Source organism: Ascaphus truei, chromosome 1 (genome assembly GCF_040206685.1).
Source record: "Ascaphus truei isolate aAscTru1 chromosome 1, aAscTru1.hap1, whole genome shotgun sequence".
In the NCBI taxonomy this organism is placed as follows: Eukaryota; Metazoa; Chordata; class Amphibia; order Anura; family Ascaphidae; genus Ascaphus; species Ascaphus truei.
Window position 1 is genome coordinate 9902329 of NC_134483.1, and position 14296 is coordinate 9916624.

General features: G+C 42.9%; 1 protein-coding gene across 1 annotated transcript; it reads left to right on the top strand.

The window, feature by feature from the left end:
- Positions 1-554: 554 nt before the first annotated feature.
- LOC142476063 (C-C motif chemokine 21-like) lies at positions 555-13786 on the top strand. Its single transcript, XM_075581645.1, has 4 exons — positions 555-719; positions 5331-5457; positions 9069-9159; positions 11571-13786. The coding sequence occupies exons 1-4, from the start codon at positions 659-661 to the stop codon at positions 11586-11588; spliced, it is 297 nt and encodes a 98-aa protein (XP_075437760.1). The 5' UTR covers positions 555-658; the 3' UTR covers positions 11589-13786.
- Positions 13787-14296: the final 510 nt, after the last annotated feature.

The following is a 14296-nucleotide window of genomic DNA, read 5'->3' on the forward strand; positions in this document are numbered from 1 at the left end:
GATCAAGGTCTCTCACAGAGGTCAAGTTGGCTAAAAAAAAGTTTTTGCAACTCGTTTTCACACTTATATGTATATATATATATATATATATATATATATATATATATATATATATATATATTATGTGGTAATGGTTGGGGTTTCTCAGAGCTTGTTAGGAATCTGTGTATATTGTTACACAGTAACAGTCCTCAGTGCTAATACAGAGGCCGGCAGGGGTTAGGTTACTTTTGTAACGCAAAATAAAATATAAAAAATCAGCAATACAGAGCAGCTTGGATTTCTGCTCTAAACGACACATGGGAATACATTTACATGTCAAAGTAGGTGAACTTTGACACATATCTCTTATCAGAAGGGTGATGTTTATTTCTCGCAGAAGGGAAATTTGGGAACTGGTTCACACACAAAAGGTTAATGGGAGGGGGATACCAGGAAGAGTCCTGCCTCTGATCAAAACCACAGCCTTCCAGCTGTAGGGGACCAATGGAAAGTTGCCAGGAGAAGCAGAAATGAAAATGAAAGTTAGGATCTGCGAAGCATAAATAGGGGAAGAAGAATTGTGGTGCTCACAGGAGGCTCATACAGAGTGTGATACACAGACACACATCATCACAGCTGTGTTTGCCCATCAAGCTTCATTGCCAAATTCCCAGCGATGGCTCTCCAGGCTTCTCTCATCTTCCTCATCATCGCTTCCGCCTGGGCAATAACCCAAGGTAAGGGACCGGGCTGTATTTATTTATTCATGTTTAATGATCTGTTGACAGGAGACACAGATCTTTTGGGGGTTTTGTGGGGTCGTTTAATAATGCCTCCCAACTGGAAAAGTAGGGTTATAGAATGCCTAGGTGTGAAAGAAAACCAAACTCATTGCTTTCAATGGGATTTCCTTTTCCTTTAAATCTTTTGTAAATAACCCCTCTACCTATCAGAAGTAACCTATGTTATTGCCCCATTATCACCCGCTGAGGCAAATTACCCAATGTTGTAATTCGCGGCTCCATTTGTTTGAATGGAGCCTCTGTAATATCTGCACGATAAAACTGGCCGCAGCGGTAGCGCGTTATCGTGCGGTAACATGTTATCATGCGGTAACGTGTTATCGTGCAGTAACGTGTTATCGTGCGGTAACGTGTTATCATGCGGTAACGTGTTATTGTGCGGTAACGTGTTATCGTGCGGTAACGCGTTATCATGCGGTAACGTGTTATCGTGCGGTAACGTGTTATCGTGCGGTAACGTGTTATCATGCGGTAACGCGTTATCGTGCGGTAACGTGTTATCATGCGGTAACGTGTTATTGTGCAGTAACGCTTATCGTGCGGTAACGTGTTATTGTGCAGTAACGTGTTATCTGTGGTAACGCATTATCGTGCGGTAACGTGTTATCATGCGGTAACGTGTTATCATGCGGTAACGTGTTATTGTGCAGTAACGTGTTATTGTGCAGTAACGTGTTATCTGTGGTAACGCATTATCGTGCGGTAACGTGTTATCATGCGGTAACGTGTTATCATGCGGTAACGTGTTATTGTGCAGTAACGTGTTATCTGTGGTAACGCATTATCGTGCGGTAACATGTTATCATGCGGTAACGTGTTATCATGCGGTAACGTGTTATTGTGCAGTAACGTGTTATCTGTGGTAACGCATTATCGTGCGGTAACATGTTATCATGCGGTAACGTGTTATCTTGCGGTAACGTGTTATCGTGCGGTAACGGGGGCAACGACGTCTGCAACATTTGTACAATTGAAAGTTTCAACGTTTGGAAAATCATTTGAAACTACATAGACTTGTGTAACGTTTTTTGTTTTAATCGTTTCAACCGTTTAACCTATTAAACACGCGCCTGTAATTAGTCCCCTTTCGTGATTGGCAGGGCTGCCCTTTTAAAGATCTCTGTTATTATGGGGCTACTGAAATCTGAAGGAACGGCTCGGAGAGTACCGGAACCGGCTCTGATAACACTGTATATGAAGCAGGGCAGCCCGGTTCCAGTCCCAGTGTCAGCTCCTTGTGACCTTGGGTCAGTCACTTGATCTCGCTCTGCCCCAGCCATCAAAATTAGATCGTAAGCTCTACAGGGCAGGAGCTCATTGGGCCGTCGTAATACTGTGTACAGCCATGTATACACTGTTGGCACTATATAAGGGGGGCGGGGGCTAACTTAGCAGTCCTCTTCCATAAGACACTTCCCGGTACTGGAAGACAACTCACAGTCTCTCCGTTTGAAGGTATCTTCCAGTGCTGGAAAGTGTCTTATGGCAGGAGACTGCTAAGTGGATATAGCCTGACATGAGGACCAAGGTCGAAGGAAGATGTCAAATGGTCTTGAACCAAAGTCTCAAACAGTTTCATTATCGTCTTGTTCCCGGCAGCCTCAGTGCCCACTGTCTGCCGTGCAGAATACGGATAGCTACAGTGACAAAGTCATTCTTTTGCAGGTACAGTAGTGCTAACTTTCAATAGACCATAGGAAAGTTGTTCATTGATTCATTTCTACGTAATAACATCGCAACAAGAGACTGAGACATTTTAGAAGGTCGTCTCTAGACTAGGGACGGGCTAATGTTTCCATGTTTGGTTTGCCGAAACCTTTGAAACATTGTGCAGGTGTTCGCATATTTGCAGAATGTCCTGTTTAGTTCACTTATTTTGCCCGTTGTTAATAAATTTCACAAAATCGTGGTATTCTCAAAAATGCCTCTTTCTGAGCGACAGGGAGAAAAGGGAGAGAAGGGAGAGAAGGGAGAGAAGGGAGAGAAGGGAGAGAAGGGAGAGAAGGGAGAGAAGGGAGATAACCTTTTTAACGTGTGCTGAGATGTATTGAAATTAGAATTAATGAACATATGAAAAAACATTTGCAGGTAGTTTTCATGAGAAAGTCTTCTTATAATCATGAGATATATATCTGATTAAAAAGATAATTGTATAATTGAGAACATTGCGCAAAGCTTTTTGGACCTCATTTTCCAGAGTTTTCTTCAAAATTTAGGCATTGATAATATAAAGAGAGAAAATCTTATTATAATACTGTCAATCCATGTTTCTCTAAAAACAAAGTTGAACTGTGAATCTGCAATTACAAATGCAGTCGTACGCTTGGCTCCCTAGCACCATCCCAGTGCAACCACAGGGTGTCAATGGTCCAATCCCACACAGCCACCAAAACAACACCATGCAGAGGCTCAGTGAGTAAGTGACCTGAAGCAGGGAGTATTGCTAGAATCCCAGTGCAACCACGGGGTGTTACTGGTCCAATCCCACACAGCCACCAAAACAACACCATGCAGAGGCTCAGTGAGTAAGTGACCTGAAGCAGGGAGTATTGCTAGAATCCCAGTGCAACCACAGGGTGTCAATGGTCCAATCCCACACAGCCACCAAAACAACACCATGCAGAGGCTCAGTGAGTAAGTGACCTGAAGCAGGGAGTATTGCTAGAATCCCAGTGCAACCACGGGGTGTTACTGGTCCAATCCCACACAGCCACCAAAACAACACCATGCAGAGGCTCAGTGAGTAAGTGACCTGCAGCAGGGAATATTGCTAGAATCCCAGTGCAACCACAGGGTGTCAATGGCCCAATCCCACACAGCCACCAAAACAACACCATGCAGAGGCTCAGTGAGTAAGTGACCTGAAGCAGGGAGTATTGCTAGAATCCCAGTGACAGCTCCTTGCGACCTTGTGCAAGTCCCTTTATCTCTCTCCGACCTCAAGCAGCAAACTTTGATTGCAAGCTCTGTGGGACAGGGACTCAGGTGCCTGCCAAATTATATGTAAAGTGCTGTGTGCACTGTCAGTGCTTTATAATTAAGAAAAAGGCAAAAGAAAAAAAAAATGTATTAACAATCAAATTGGCTTATTTAATAATTTAATTTTTCAAGAAGCAACAATTTTGTGTTTTGTGTTCTCTGGAAATTATTTACAAACAGCATTTTTCAGACCATCTGAATGGGTGGAAAGTTTGTCAATCATGTGGGTTTTTCTTGGGGGGGGGGAGGGTAACCTTAGCCCACCCTGTCCATATTAGACAGCCAATAAAGATAAGGGGAGGAAGAGAGAGGAAGGTTTTGCCTGTGCACACACAGTTGCTATAGGGAGCACCCAGAGGACATCAAACCTCTTCCAAGTCACAGTTTACAAACGAATTAAATCAATTAGAAAACGCTTATTGGTGTCAGATGTTTAGCAAAAAAAAAAAAGGAGGGAGAGGGAATCAATCACCCAGATGTTGCCTCTTGAACATGCCCCTGGGAGTGATTACCCCTTCCTTTAAACACTTCTTTTTTACGAATATGATGTAAAAAAAAGAAAACATAATTCAAGTATGTGCGATGCCTGTGTATTCGGGAAGCAGAGGAAGACATCGGCTGCAAAGTGAACTTAATGTAAACTTTATTTTAATTGGTAACAGCTACCGGCTTACTAATTATAAATAGCTGTCCAGCTGGCCGCCCTGACTGCCCCAGTTCCCCATCACCCTTATCCAAGAACCCCGGCTAAGAAATATTGCCAGCTTGTTGCCGTGCAGACTAGCAGCAGTGTATTTATACTGAGCATTAAAGCAGCTGCATGTTACAGCAGGATCACTAGTATTTACTTATGCAGGTGTGAGGAGCACCGTTTATATTGTGTTAGCTATGCATTGTCCTTTGGCAGTACAGGAATGTCCCGTCTACTAGATGTGGACATTATAGTGATAGTATATGGTGTTGTAATGAGTATAGTTGCAGTATGTTATGTTGCCCAAAATAGGAGGATCATCTTCTGTCATATCCATACAAGACTGTATTGCAGAACCCTTAAATAATGCAGCATTATTTATTTATTTATAAAATATTTTACCAGGAAGTAATACAGTGAGAGTTACCTCTCGTTTTCCAGTATCTCCTGGGCACAGAGTTAAGACAAATAATACATGGTTACAAATACAGTTACATAAATGAGCAGGGTATACATTATATACAAGACATGGCATGCACAGTTAAAAAAATATATGTTATAGGCGTATGAAACAGTTACAGACCAGATTAAAATGTGAGACAGCCTTAGATTTGAAAGAACTTAGACTGGTGGTGGATGTGAGAGTCTCTGGTAGGTTGTTCCAGTTTTGGGGTGCACGGTAAGAGAAGGAGGAACGTTCGGATACTTTGTTGAGCCTTGGGACCATGAACAGTCTTTTGAAGTCTGATCTCAGGTGATAAGTGCTGCGTGTGGTAGGGGTGAGGAGATCATTACACATGGATCATTACTTAGCACTGACAGGGGCAAGTCTCACTACCTCCTGCAATTGTTCCTGTTTCCTTTTGTCCTCCCAGTGTCCGGTGCCAACTCGGATCACCCTGACTGCTGCCTACAAGTGAGTTATACCAAGATACCCTACAACAAAGTGGAACGGTATATTGAGCAAAGTCCATCAAACGGCTGCTACATCGAGGCCGTTGTGTAAGTATAATTACATAATACTCTGCGCAGTATTGAACACTTTGTGTACACAAATATAGAATTAAAGCGCACCAGATTCATAAAAGGATAAACTGCAATTGCTTTTCCTTTTATTGGATGGATGTGATAAAAAGCAATTGGAGCAAACAGGAGTAAATATATATACCACCAGCCTCGGGGACATTTATCAGCTAACAGAAAAGACATGTTACTTAATGCCCCACTTTGGGACCCAAGCTGCATCCAATTTAATAATCACATTGCTCAAATGTCTCACATGGGGTGGAGATTTCTACTCAAGGTTCCTCAAAGTTCCTCTACCTTAGACCTGGCAGATTTGTTGCCACAGAAGGAAGGGAGAGAAAGTGACACACAGATATGTACAGTTTCAAACCCCCCATTATAATCTGTGCATCATGTAACTCTTCCCCACCTCCTCCCATTCCCACTCCCCAAATCACGAGCTGGGATACTGCACTGTACATAGGGCAAAGAGCGGAGCAAACATCTTCATTGATGCAGAGAGACACAGCATGGAAATCCTGCTTTTTGGAGTGGGATTGATAAAGCTTCAATAAGGTTATTGAGGGTCAATTGGTGTTGATTGCCATTCAAGACAATGGCAGTTAATGCCAGATCCAGGTTTGATACCTCTCTTCAAAGCCTTTTAAATCCCATTTACAATTTGGAGAGATCTAGGAACGACTGCTACAGTATATATGGCAGCTACAGTATGGTACTATATTCCTGGAGTTACTGTGAGGCTATCGTTTGCCCCTATTAATATTGAGACTAGAATGCATTATTATATTGTTAGAAGCAGATGTAGCCAACTTTATTGCAACCCGCGGCCCCCGGGAGTGGGACATACACAATGGGCCAGCAGGAGAAGCGCCATTGTTTTGAATCAGCCGTGCACTATTTGTATGTATGTATGTATGTATGTATGTATGTCTTTATTTACAGTATATAGCGCCATTAATGTACATAGCGCTTCACAGAAGTAATATACATGGCAATAATATAAATAATAAATTATAAATAACACATAAAGGGGAGAAGTGCTTCAGACATAAAAGTAACATTTAGGAAAAGGAGTCCCTGCTCAGAAGAGCATATAATGTAATTTGTTGGTAGGAAGAGTGTACAGAGACAGTAGGAGGGTATACTGGTAAGTGCGTCAGCAAGGGGCCAATGTATGAGGTGTTATTTATCAGCCACGGAGCTACTCATATGCTTCCTTAAGCAGGTGTGCTTTAAGGTGTTAGAGCGGGTGCTAGTCGGATATTGAGGGGAAGGGCATTCCAGAGGTGCGGGGCAGTCAGTGAGAAGGGTTTAGTGCAGGAGAGGGCTTAAGATAGAAAAGGGGGTAGAGAGAAGACATCCTTGAGCAGAACGCAAGAGTCGGGATGGTGCATAGCAAGAAATTAGGGCTGAGATGTAATGAGGGGCAGAAGAGTGTAAGGCTTTAAAAGTGAGGAGGAGAATTGAGTGTGAGATGCGGGATTTGATAGGAAGCCAGGAGAGGGATTTCAGCAGGGGAGACGCGGAGACAGATTTAGGAAAGAGTAGAGTGATTCTGGCAGCAGCGTTTAGGATAGAATATAAGGGAGACAGGTGAGAGGCAGGAAAGCCAGACAGCAATAAGTTACAGTAGTCGAGACAGGAGAGAATGTGGTCTGTGTCAGAGTTTTTGTAGCCGAGCAACAGAGGAAAGGGCGTATCTTGGTAATGTTGTGGTGGAAAAACCAACAGTTTTTTTGCTACAGTACCTTTTGAATGCGAGAGAGGAGTCAAGTGTAACCCTTAGGCAGCGTGCTTAGGCTACTGGGTGATTGATAGTATTTCCAACAGAAATGTGGAAGGAGGAAATAGGGCCAGGTTTGGAAGGAAGTATGAGGAGCTCTGTTGTTGCCATGTTAAGTTTAAGGCGGCGGAGGGCCATCCAGGATGATATAGCAATGAGATATTCAGAAACTTTAGTCTGTACAGCAGGTGTAAGGTCAGGGGTAGAGAAGTAAATTTGTGTGTCATCAGCATAAAGGTGATATTTGAACCTAAAAGATGTGATTAGGTCACCTAGCGTCACCTAGCGAGAGTGTGTAAAGAGAAAAGAGAAAAGGTCCCAGGACACAGCCCTGGGGTACCCCCACAGAAAGATCGATAGAGGAGGAGGTGTTTGCAAAAGAGACACAAAGTACGATGGGAGAGGTAAAAAGAGATCCAGGATAGAGCCTTGTTACGAATACCAAGAGTATGGATAATGTGAAGAAGAGGGTGGTCCAGAGTATCAAATGCTGCAGAGAGGTCAAGTAATATGAGCGGAATGTAATGACCTCTGTCTTTGGCAGCATGTACGTCATTAGTTATTTTAGTGATGTCTGTTTCAGTGGAGTGAGCGGTGCGGAAACCAGATTGTAGAGGGTCTAGAGGAGAATAGGTGTGATACAATGTTACTGGGTCCAGGAGCTGACTGTCTGGGACCCTTATACATGGATCAGGGGTAACCAAAATGGGCTTGACCTTTATTAGAAAGCCTGGTTACCCCCTTCCGTCACAATAAAATAGAGGGAAAAATAGTTCCGAAAAGATATGGGCAAATAAAAGTTTGGTTTGTTACCCTGTAGTTAAAAGCAATTTTGTCAGATAAGGACTATGTGGCCCATTCATGCTACCCATTTTCATAAATTCTGTGAAACATCAGACCCTACGAGATCACTGACATATTAGCGATTCCCTGAGTATTTCCCTAGGAGATCGGGATTATTTCATTGTATAAAGCTCCACTGTTTAATTCTGAATTCTCAACGCTTCCTTCCCATGTTTAGGAATTAAACTAAAATAACCTTAACATTCTGTTACAATGATTAAGAGACAGGTATGCACGGTACTTGTTTAACAATGTTTGCTACTAGGTAAGAGTAAAAAAATAGTGTCTCTAAAACTGTAGGGATTCCCAAGACATACATCTGTCAAAAATGATTGAAAGCTTTTGCTCGTTTAGGTGTTGATAAGTCCCTTGAAATAACGCCGGGAAGGTAATTTGGTAAGATGCAAAGAGCTGACCGGGTCCCAGAAAAGGAATTTCTAGCACAAGCATTTTCTGTATATATTACAAGCATTTGTACATGGGCCAAACAATACCTGAGAATCAGTATCAAACGCTGCAGAGAGGTCGAGTAATATGAGCTGAGTGTAATGACCTCTGCCTTTGGCAGTCATGTTTCACCAGCTGGGGCATGCCTCGGCCTGCAATAGCATTGGCTGCACCTGTATACTTAACATTTACACTACTGAAAAGCCCAGTGGTACCATAGCACCCCCGGACTTCTGGCACTCGCAGCCATGCAATTGCTTCAGTGGAAATCGCATGGTTTCAAACCTCCCCCCGCTCCCCCCAAGCCAAGTTAAATTGAAGAGAAGGGGACTCCAATTCCATTCTGATTGGGCCAACTGGTCTGACGGAGCATGTTCGTGTCAGGGTCGTCCCATACCAAGTATGTCATTAGGGCAGGTTAACACATATTAAATAGTAGGAAATGAATGTGCAACCCGTTCTTTAATCTCAGACATATTGGGGTTAATGAGCTATTTTTTGGTCTCCCCTTCAGGTTCGTCACTCACAGAAAGAAATTCCTCTGTGCACCCCCTAATGAGCCTTGGGTGAAACAGCTAATCAAGAGATTAGACAAGAAGAGAAAGGTACGTAGTCTAATTCTAAGTAACTTATTTCATTTTTTTTAAACAGTCTACTGTATATTTATAATAATTAAGGACAGTGTATGCAACATTAATAATCATATGAGTAATGCTGTTACTGAAAACAGATGCCTACAAGTAATATCCACTCATGGGTTGTGTATATCTATATCTATAGATATAGATATAGCGAGACAGATAGTTTTGTCAGTTTATTCTGATTTATTTTGTGGTTTGAGGATTCTTTATACCGGTACCCCTATCATCCTCGGGTTTGTCTCATGGTCTAATTACATTTGGTGCCTGAGGCACAGGGAAATAAAGAGAAAGAAGTGGACACTGGGATTTCGAGAAATGATTATCTACTTCAAGGCCAGTGACTACTGGGCCACTGCTTCAGCTTGTCCACATACATTATTGATGTACACCAGCTCTGGCCAACTACAGTCCTCCATAGCCACCAACAGGTCAGGTTTTAACAATATTCCTGCCCCTGATGTTACAGTCTATGGCACAGTGCACAATGCCCCCGATGTTACAGTCTATGCCACAGTGCAGAATGCCCCCGATGTTAGTCTATGGCACAGCGCAGAATGCCCCCAATGTTACAGTCTATGGCACAGTGCAGAATGCCCCAATGTTACAGTCTATGCCACAGTGCAGCATGCCCCCGATATTACAGTCTATGCCACAGTGCAGAATGCCCCCGATGTTACAGTCTATGCCACAGTGCAGAATGCCCCCGATGTTACAGTCTATGGCACAGTGCAGAATGTCCCGATGTTACAGTCTATCCCACAGCGCAGAATGCCCCCGATGTTACAGTCTATGGCACAGTGCAGAATATCCCGATGTTACAGTCTATGCCACAGTGCAGAATGCCCCCGATGTTACAGTCTATGCCACAGTGCAGAATATCCCAATGTTACAATCTATGTCACAGTGCAGAATGTCTCGATGTTACAGTCTATGCCACAGTGCAGAATGCCCCGATGTTACAGTCTATGCCACAGTGCAGAATGCCCCCGATGTTACAGTCTATGCCACAGTGCAGAATGTCCCGATGTTACAGTCTATGCCACAGTGCAGAATGCCCCCGATGTTACAGTCTATGGCACAGTGCAGAATACCCCCCGGTGTTACAATCTATGTCACAGTGCAGAATGTCCCGATGTTACAGTCTATGCCACAGTGCAGAATGTCCCGATGTTACAGTCTATGCCACAGTACAGAATGCCCCCGATGTTACAGTCTATGCCACAGTGCAGAATATCCCGATGTTACAGTCTATGGCACAGTGCAGAATGTCCCGATGTTACAGTCTATGCCACAGTGCAGAATGCCCCCGATGTTACAGTCTATGCCACAGTGCAGAATGCCGCCGATGTTACAGTCTATGCCACAGTGCAGAATGCCCCGATGTTACAGTCTATGCCACAGTGCAGAATGCCCCCGATGTTACAGTCTATGGCACAGTGCAGAATGCCCCCGATGTTACAGTCTATGCCACAGTGCAGAATGCCCCGATGTTACAGTCTATGCCACAGTGCAGAATACCCCCCGGTGTTACAGTCTATGCCACAGTGCAGAATATCCCGATGTTACAATCTATGGCACAGTGCAGAATGTCCCGATGTTACAGTCTATGCCACAGTGCAGAATGCCCCGATGTTACAGTCTATGGCAGAGTGCAGAATGCCCCGATGTTACAGTCTATGCCACAGTGCAGAATGTCCCGATGTTACAGTCTATGGCAGAGTGCAGAATGCCCCCGATGTTACAGTCTATGCCACGGTGCAGAATGCCCCCGGTGTTACAGTCTATGCCACAGTACAGAATGCCCCCGATGTTACAGTCTATGCCACAGTACAGAATGCCCCCGATGTTACAGTCTATGGCACAGTGCAGAATGCCCCGATGTTACGGTCTATGCCACAGTGCAGAATGACCCCGATGTTACGGTCTATGCCACAGTGCAGAATGCCCCCGATGTTACAGTCTATGCCACGGTACAGAATGCCCCAATGTTACAGTCTATGGCACAGTGCAGAAACTACCAGGGACTGATATTTATTGTCTACAGTAGATAACAATTCTAAACATGATAGTACATGATGGTTTGGGAGTAATTTCCCACCCGCTCACCCTGCTCTCAAATAAATTGGGTCTTTGGCATGGAGAGGAAGGTGCATTATCACTGACAAGAACAACAACAACAACCGATAAACACATGAATTATATTATGAATGAATCATCGTTTTACTTGTCTTTAATTAGACGGGTTACTTAAATGTGTTGCTGCTTCCTCTGGCAGTCAGGACGGCCATCGGTTCACTTTGGCCTTTTGGGACTACAGCTGTAACACTGCCCCTGATACAGAACGTTCTACATTGCTGCTTTCCTTATTTATTCAGGGCAAGCATCACCAGTGAGGCTCCTGACCGCGACTTCGACCGACCTGCCTGAAGGAGGATGGGAGGGGAAGCAAGAAGTTTTTGGCGCTCTCCCAGAAGTCTGCTGCAACTCCCAGCTTATCCCTGGCAGGCACCCAAGGCCAGACCTGGTAGCAATGTGAATCTGATGCTTTGAAGAGGGACCAGCTATTTACATAAATGAATCTCTATACATATATTGTTGTTTCTAAGGTCCATCTGATCTGTTCATTTCCAGTAGTTTTTAGTATGTATACATCTATATATTTGTGGCTTAGCTTAATGATTTCAAAATTCAAATCAAGGCACAATTTTTGTTAGGATTCCCTGCCTAGCTGTACACACATGCCAAATATTGCTACAACCACCATCTGCTTGTTGTCATAGGACCCATCCGTGTGCAGTCTCATGCGGACGTGTTAACTCTCACTGATGGTTGTTAATCTCACTGATAGCGTATATAGCATCCGTGTCTCACAGATTCCAGTGGAAGCACACTGAGAAAAATCTGAAGTCTTTCATTAAAATGCCATTCTCGTGTCCCGGATTTTTGACCTCCCCCAGTGGCATTAACGTCAAAGGATCCAAGTCTTTGAGAATGAGTTGGGGAGGTTCTGGCACACACAATGGCAGGGTAAAGGGAGGAACTGATTGCTAGCAGCGAGAATCTAAGGAAGTCTATGAGAAACAGATGCTAAAAATGTATCAACCTGACTCCAAATCTTAAAGAAAATCAGTGAGAGTTGCCATTTTTGCTCCACTGAAGACAAAGGGAAATGGAAGATTAAGGACAAATAAAGAATGGGGAAAAAAATGGTGGGAATTATTCATCGAAAATTGGATTCATTTTCTTGCAGATGTTTTTACACAGGTTTTGCTGCCAATTTGCTGCCAATTTGATAAATGTGTGTGTATAAATATATATATACACGACTTCTTTTACTGTAGCTAACGTTTACAACAAGGGCCCCAAACCACTTCTTATAACATCACCATGGCAACCTTGCGGGAAGGAGGTCGGCCATCTTGAAACACTGAGTCACTTTAAATTTTATAGAAAAAAGAAAAACAATAAAACAATAACTCGGAGGGGGAATGGGGGGGCATTTAAAATACTGTATGTCTTCCTGAAACCATTTGCTACCAGATGGACCGACACCATATTTTTTTTGCGACGAGTTGCAGTCTCCTGGCTGTGACAAGGGTTAACCCATTCATTGTAGGTTTGACCTTGGGATAATGGGTTACAAGGTTATATAGGAAAACCTTGTATAGCTACAGCACTGCTACACAGCAATGAGTGAGATAAAAGAGACTGACTGTAAATATCAAATCTTAAGCCATACCCTCACTGGTTTCTTCAAAGCATGTTTACTCTTTATATATCTCTCTATTTTTATATGATATAAGCGGTTTTGTTTAAAGCAAATTTTTTTTTTTAATATATCTGCATCAATTGATAAAATTAACAATGTTGGTATCTTCGGGGACCACAATGCATTACTCTGCAGTACGAATATACAGTAGCAATGGCTTCTGGGATAAAGAATGCATGCGGGTATTACAGGGACCATAGCTTGCTGGTAGTGGTGGAAGTAGGACAATTACCTTTTTATGTACAAATTCATAACTCAACTCCTCTTTCTTTTACAAGTTACATTTATTCTAGAAGGGACGGTCTGCCTTTCTGTGTTTGCGATACAGCAGATGTATAAATCTTTGTAGAACAAGGTACAGAGCTTTCCCCTATAATTTAACAGGGTTAAATGTCCTTGCTATCAGGCATATTACTGTAGCAATATCATCCTCAGCTTTGCTGCTCGCTGCATATAAATACTGCACATAATGTACATTATATGTCGCTGGTCTCAGAGATACCTAATGTTCATTTTGAGTATAATTTAGGAAGATGTTTCCAGCTGGCCCAAAAAATCTCCACCAAGAAAAAATCCACTGATTTCAATGGAATTTTTATTCTATCATAAATCTGGGGCATTTTTACTTACTCCAGTTTAGCAGACAGGTTGATACTGTAAATATCCCTCACAGCATTGGCCAAATCATCCATATTCTTTCCAATGCCGGATGGGTTAATCTGATATCTAGTGTATACCTGTAAGTGTAATTTTACATTTGTGTTTGGTGCTTTGGGATTTTGTTACTGTGATTTCATTTTTTGAATAAAAATGTACAATCTACATCTCCTTGGTTCTCTACGTGTCTGCGTTCGTTTGGGATTCTCAGCCTTGTTTAGTTGTACAATGTCTACCAGCAAAAAGTTCCCCAGAGGAATCCCCAGTATATGTGAGGGTGGTGTCGTGTCTCTCCAGAGAACAAGGAAGATGTCTTTCTTTAAGGAGCCCAGTCCCAGCCTGGGCACTGCAGCACGCAACTCAATTCTGCAGCAACACATTAGGGGTCTATGAATCAAGGCAAGAATTCTGCGGCAAAACAACTGCATCAATACAATGTTTTCCTTTCATATATACAGTGTAGGTATTTTGCCTCAGAATTGCATCACTTTTGCCTTGATATATAGACCACTAATAGAGCCCTACTCTGCACAATTAATGAGATCAAGCACTATTCCTGGGATTATCAAATGAGGGTGGGTTTTTATTTGGGGTTTCAGTGACCGCAGCATTATTGCCACATGAATTATGACACGGTTCAATGTACAATCCCACATGTGTAGGGTTTTTAAAACA

Bases quoted from the DNA above. Each gene is read 5' to 3' on its own strand.
- LOC142476063 (XM_075581645.1), top strand. From the start codon at position 659: ATGGCTCTCCAGGCTTCTCTCATCTTCCTCATCATCGCTTCCGCCTGG. The intron at 720-5,330 runs GTAAGGGACCGG...TTGTCCTCCCAG, and splicing joins CGCCTGGGCAATAACCCAAG to TGTCCGGTGCCAACTCGGAT. The intron at 5,458-9,068 runs GTAAGTATAATT...TCTCCCCTTCAG, and splicing joins TGCTACATCGAGGCCGTTGT to GTTCGTCACTCACAGAAAGA.